The sequence below is a fragment of the Archocentrus centrarchus genome, chromosome 18 (assembly GCF_007364275.1).
Source record: "Archocentrus centrarchus isolate MPI-CPG fArcCen1 chromosome 18, fArcCen1, whole genome shotgun sequence".
Classification (NCBI taxonomy): Eukaryota; Metazoa; Chordata; class Actinopteri; order Cichliformes; family Cichlidae; genus Archocentrus; species Archocentrus centrarchus.
This window is the reverse complement of record NC_044363.1, coordinates 7,275,729-7,281,728: the sequence shown is the minus strand read 5'-3', so window position 1 is coordinate 7,281,728 and position 6,000 is coordinate 7,275,729. Positions and strand designations below refer to the sequence as shown.

General features: G+C 39.2%; 1 protein-coding gene across 1 annotated transcript; it reads left to right on the top strand.

The window, feature by feature from the left end:
* The first annotated feature begins 2,251 nt into the window (after positions 1–2,251).
* LOC115796634 (low affinity immunoglobulin gamma Fc region receptor II-like) lies at positions 2,252–4,690 on the top strand. The gene is made up of 9 exons (XM_030752998.1): positions 2,252–2,282; positions 2,444–2,488; positions 2,615–2,875; positions 2,965–3,210; positions 3,386–3,532; positions 3,758–3,817; positions 3,901–3,951; positions 4,361–4,480; positions 4,632–4,690. Exons 1-9 carry the CDS (start codon positions 2,252–2,254, stop codon positions 4,688–4,690), a joined length of 1,020 nt encoding a protein of 339 aa, XP_030608858.1.
* The last annotated feature ends 1,310 nt before the right edge of the window (positions 4,691–6,000 follow it).

Here is a 6,000-nt window from a genome sequence, read left to right as displayed (position 1 = left end):
ACACACACACACACACACACACACACACACACACACACACATTATTAAATTGCAGCGTGCATTGGTTGCATTTGAGTGATTTATATTACATTATAAAGCTTAACTTAAACATGTATAAAATGCTCCCTGCAAGTCAAAACCTAAAGCATTCTTTAGGAAATGCAAGTATCTTTCAAAGGAGATGCATTTATTTATTTTTGTGCTAGAACTTCATCTTGGGAAATATAACCAAAAAAAATTAATAAATAACAAAAAACATAAACAACAACAGGAAAAACCAGTTGTGTTGTAACAGTGAATTTTTAAAAACATGCAAGGCCGTTTTTGGCCCTGACACACACTGCCTGGCCAAAAAAAAAGTTGCCTCGTGGATTATGATCTGGGGTTGCTGCAGTTGGTCAGGTCTAGGTTCAGCAACACTATTATGGATTTTTTCTTCTCTGATGGCAGGGGCATATTCCAAGATGACAGTGCTAGAATTCAATAGGCTTGAATTGTGAAAGAGTGGCTCTGGGAGCATGAGACATCACTTTCACACATGGATTGGCCACCAGTCCAGACCTCAACCCCACTGAGAATCTTTGGGATGTGTTGGAGAAGGCTTTGCTCAGTGGTCAGAATCTGCCATCATCACTGCAAGATCTTGATGAAAAATTAATGCAACACTGGATGGAAATAAATCTTGTGACATTGCAGAAGCTTATCGAAACAATGCCACAGTGAATGCATGCTGTAATCAAAGCCAAAGGCGGTCCAAACAAATATTAGTGTGTGACCTTTTTTTTGGTGGCGACTTTTGTTTTGGCCAGGCAGCGAATTTCTCTAATGACAAATTAATGTGTCACCATATTTCATTTTGAGGTATTCAGAGAAGGAGCTGTAAACCTCTTGTTTCAATCAGCAATCTGATCCATTTTTAGTAAAACTCATCAGTTTCAAATATTCCATAGATCACACATGCAAACACATTTTTATTTAGTCATTATTTATTTGGTGCATTTAGTGTCATATAGAACTGTAACATACAGCGTTCACTCCAGCTACACAGGCAAATGTCACCACAGATGCTGGGGGGGGGGGTCCTCATACACCTTGGGGCCTCTTACTACCAAATGAGCATCATTTAAATGCCGTACATGTAGCCTCCTCGAGCATTGCTGCTCACCATGTTGATACCTTTATGAGAACAGTGTACCCATCTTCTGATGGCTCCTTCGTACCAGGTGACAAACTGGTTTGTGGAACATCTCTGCACTCAAACGGCCTCCACAGCACTTTAAGACGAGATTCACATCACAGATGTGCAGCCAAAAATTTTGCAGCAAATTTGTGTGTATGAAAAATGTAAATTATGTTATATTACTGTGTGTTCCATAACAAGCTCATTTGTTTGAGCATCTGGATAAGACACATCCATGACAACAAGCAGGCAGACAATATATATATACACAGAGGGAACGAACAAAATGACACTAACGAGGCAAAGGAAGCAAAACTAAACACAACACATAGAGAACAGGAGAGCGACAAATTAAAACAGGAAGTGAGACAACGAGGAAACAGAGACAAACTAGATAGAACACAGGGAGACACACTGAGGAACGTTTCATCTTTCTTTAATTTCCCTGATGGGATCTCCCTAAAGGGATTAATAAAGTTTTATCTAATCTAGTTCTAATCTAACGAGATTAAGATATTCATTATATGTTATCATTACCATTTTTTAACATTCCCAACACAATCTCTCTCTTTGTCCTCAATCCTGTGTATGTGGCATCTGTCTCTCTCACACATACACCATGCGGTGCACACACAGCAAAACTTTGTCTTCTCTTCAGTGACAAAAACATTAAATGTTCTAAAGTGTGGTCACACTACAAGTTCTTAAAATAGTTTCAGTGACTTTGATGGTTTCCTGAATTCGACTCAGAGAGGTTTAAAATTTTCAATACTTTTGTGACATGTTGCAGGAACGTTGACCAAACTGAGGATACGAGCACAGGAAACTTGAACCACCTACAAAGTTGCATCAAACACAACATTAGTCTGAACTGCTTCCTTGTTCCACCCACTGAACTCAAACACTGAGGCTCGACACTAAAGCAGATCAGCTTCTCTCAGAAGTAAAACTAGATGACTGAATTGCACTGAAGTGATATTAAAATTATTTTGGCAGCAGGAGGAGGATAACTCTGTTCACTGTTTTTATGCTTCAGGTTACGCTGCAGACTTGATGCAGCTGCAAGACATCATGGATGTCAGAGCTCAGTGCCTCAGACTGTGTGAGTATCTCCTCTGTTTATATGTTATCCAGGGCAATGAAAGGAAGAAAGTTTAACTGAACATTGTCAAGACTAGTTATGAGATGTGATATCATAATACTTTACTAATAGCTGTAAGTCAACAAATGTAGTAAATCTGTAGCTCTGTTCTGTGTCTTCAGTGATGACCATCGTGGTCCTGCTGGGTGCACAGGAGCAGTTAGCTGGTGAGTTAACAGGAGTTATGATGATCTTTTTTTGTTTTATTGACCCTTTTATTCCTTCATGGTTTAAGTTCACTGCAGCAGTTTCAGCAGTAAAAGTCTAAACTGAATCTTTCTTCTTTGTTTCAGATGCAGTTTCTCTGAGTATCGCTCCAAACAAATCGCAGTTCTTTGAATATGAATCAGTAACATTTTACTGTGAAGGAGTCGATTATTGTCAAATTGTACATAAAGTCAAAGGGAAATTAGAATCATGTAGCAACACTAATAAGAGAACACCAACAGGATCATCCTGCAGCATCAACAATGTTTATGCAGATGAAAGTGGAGAGTACTGGACTGAGACTGAAGGAGGGAAGAGAAGCAACATTATCAACATCATTGTCACCAGTATGTTTGCATCAAGACAACAAGGAGACAGCAATATTCATTTTAATTAAATGTAATATGACATAAATAACAAATGCATGTTGTTTCAGATGGTTCTGTGATCCTGGAGGTTCCTGCTCTTCCTGTGATGGAGGGACAAACTGTGACTCTTCACTGCAGAAACAAAATCGCTTCCTCCAACCTCACAGCTGATTTCTATAAAGATGGACATCACATCCACAGAATCTCCACAGGAAACATGAACATCTACAGAGTTTCCAAGTCTGATGAAGGACTTTACAAGTGCAGCATCTCAGGAGCTGGAGAATCACCAGAGAGCTGGCTGAAAGTCACAGGTGAGACATGAATGATACTGACGCTCTTTTTAAGCAAAGCTGTTGAAGGTCGGAGTTTTGAAAAGCTGAAATTTCCAGTTTGCAACACTTTAAATGAGTCAGTATGAAGAAGCTGACATGAACATTTGTACAGTTTCTCAATTCAGTCTTTCTGTCTTTTGAAATCTTCGTTTAGACTCAGAAACTGATCCAGAAGTTCACACAGAGGAGAGCCGTCCCTCCTCTGCAGCCACACCTTGGATCACTGCCACCATTTTATTGAGCGCTCTGTTGATGACAGCAGTGGGACTCTGTCACTTTGGCAAAGGGTGCTGGGTCCGAGGTAAAGAAAATAAATATATTTCATGCATACAGTAACTTCAGGTTCATTGCTTCTGTTTTGTTGTACTGCACACTCACAGTACGGCCTGTTAAAGCAAAAGTGTATGGCAGCTGTAATCTGGAGTCACTGCACCTTAATTATTGCTAGATGGAAAATGTGCTAATTAATTGCATTTGGTCAGTAATCTTTGAAAAACATCGCTCTTGTTTTTTCTTTCCTTCTCAGGTGCAGCATTGCTCTGTCAGTCAGAGGGAGAGGGTTCAGGATCAGCCGAGGATCAAACAGGTCAGAACACAGATGTTTATGAGAAATCCTTTATCGGCGCCTGCTTTAATATTTTTATAATGTTTTTCTCGTTTTGTCTGTAGAGGCCAACACAGTGACTTATGCTTCTGTGCGAACAATCAGTAAAAAGAAAGGTATGCTGCAGAGCAGTTTTTCTATAACAGTAACACAAAAGTACTCACAAAAATTAAGAAAAACTGGATCGCCTGAATCTTTGTTCAGTGTGAACAGTGTGTGTTATTTATAAATGTGTAGATGCTAGTGATAATTTGAGCTTCACAAAGTTGCGCCTCAAATAAAAACCACAAGCCTGAAGCAGCTCTTTTAGACATGCACTGCATCAGATGTTTCCTCGTGCAGCTCAGAATGGTCACATGTGACATGAAGGTCACCTTCACATATGCACTCAGTTTCAAAATCAATTTTAACTTCAACACAGAACAAACTTTTTTGGAAATAATGACACATTTCAAAAGCACTGAAATTATAAATGTTTATAATGTCATTGAAACATTTGCTTTCATTGAGTCTAAATGAATCCAGTGAACCTCATCATCACTGATGTTGCCATGGTCATCTGTCTCTCTCCATCAGAAGATGAAGGTGGACTTTCCTCTGGACCCATTTACTACAACTTAGATCAGAGTGACACTCAACAACAAGGTGAGACTCACTGTGACCAGAAGTCATTTTAATACCTGCACTGAGAATAAGAAACATCAGAACCTGGAACATTGTGATGATCTAAGATAAATAAATGTTTTACTAACTAAAAATGTTAACTATCAACTGATGTAATTCCATGTGTTATCAGAACAGAACCAGGAACCATCACAGAGCCTATTGTACACTACAGTAGGTAAGCTGCATTAAGATAATATGTAATAAAGATTAATACATATGGACTGTATGGTTTGCCATCTTGTGACCTTTACTCACTAATGCTGACATGATATAAAATTGTAGATTTAATCCTTGATTTAACTAAATAAAGGAAGAAAGCTAGTCTTAAAAATCATCATTCATGTTCATAAACTGTTCTATTAAGTGAATATTGGTGTGTAATATGCACCATAAATAATTGCTTATGTTCTCTTTGTTCGTTGTTCTGTACTTCCTGTTTTTCTAACAGCTTGCAGAGTGAGAGCTGACAGAAGACATGATAACATTTGAGAAACTGAAGCAATGAATTAACCCACAGTTATGCATTGTTCTGGTAATTTAACAAGCTCAGTTTGGTGTGCATGTCTATAAACTCTAATATCTTGTGTCTAGTCAGTTAATAAGGCGGGCCTGACAGCCTTCTGTATCTGTGCTCATATAATCTTTGAATGCTAACAAAAGCATCTGTCTGTTAATTAAAGGTTGAACTTAAATGAACTTGTTCCACCTGCTCTGTCTCTGTACAGGCATCAATGCTGTTCACAAGAAAAGAGCTGCTGCGACCTGCACACACACTCGCTGTGGTCAACCGCTTAAACTGTCACACGGCTTTTTCCAAAACACATGCACCGCATATGTGGTCAGCAGTGAAATATACGTGTGAACTTTGATACTGAGCAAGACTCTAACTGAAACATGGCCTAGAACCCAAACAGAATACAATGCTGTGAAAGCAGATCCCCTTCCTTATTTCTTGAGGTTTTTTTTTTTTTCACATTTGTCCTACTTATATGTCTGAGATCATCAAACTAATTAAACAAAGACACGTACAAAATACAAAATGCAGTTTTTAAATGATGATTTCATTTCATATTATAAAGGGAAAAAATGATCCAAACCTGATGTAGGTGAAAAAGCATCAATCTAAAGAGATGAGATGAGCATCCTCTGAAGGGTGCCTGGCCTCTGCCTTAGAGATAAGGTGAAGAGTGCAAACATTCAGGAGGGGTTCAGAGTAGAGCTGCTGCTCGTCTACAAGGAGCCAGTTATGATGGTTCGAGCATCTGATTAGGATGCCTCCTGGGTGCCTTGTGGGTGAGGTTGTTGGGGCATGTTTTACTGGGGCACACCCAGGGCACGCTGGAGAGATTATATCCCTCGGCTGGCCTGGGAACACCTTAGGGTCCCCCCGGATGAGTTGGAGGAAGTGGGTGGGGAGAGGGAAGTCTGGGGGAAGTCTCAAAATCACACAAATCAGCTCAAATTCATCTTCATAAAATATTTTATTTTATTTATAAGTT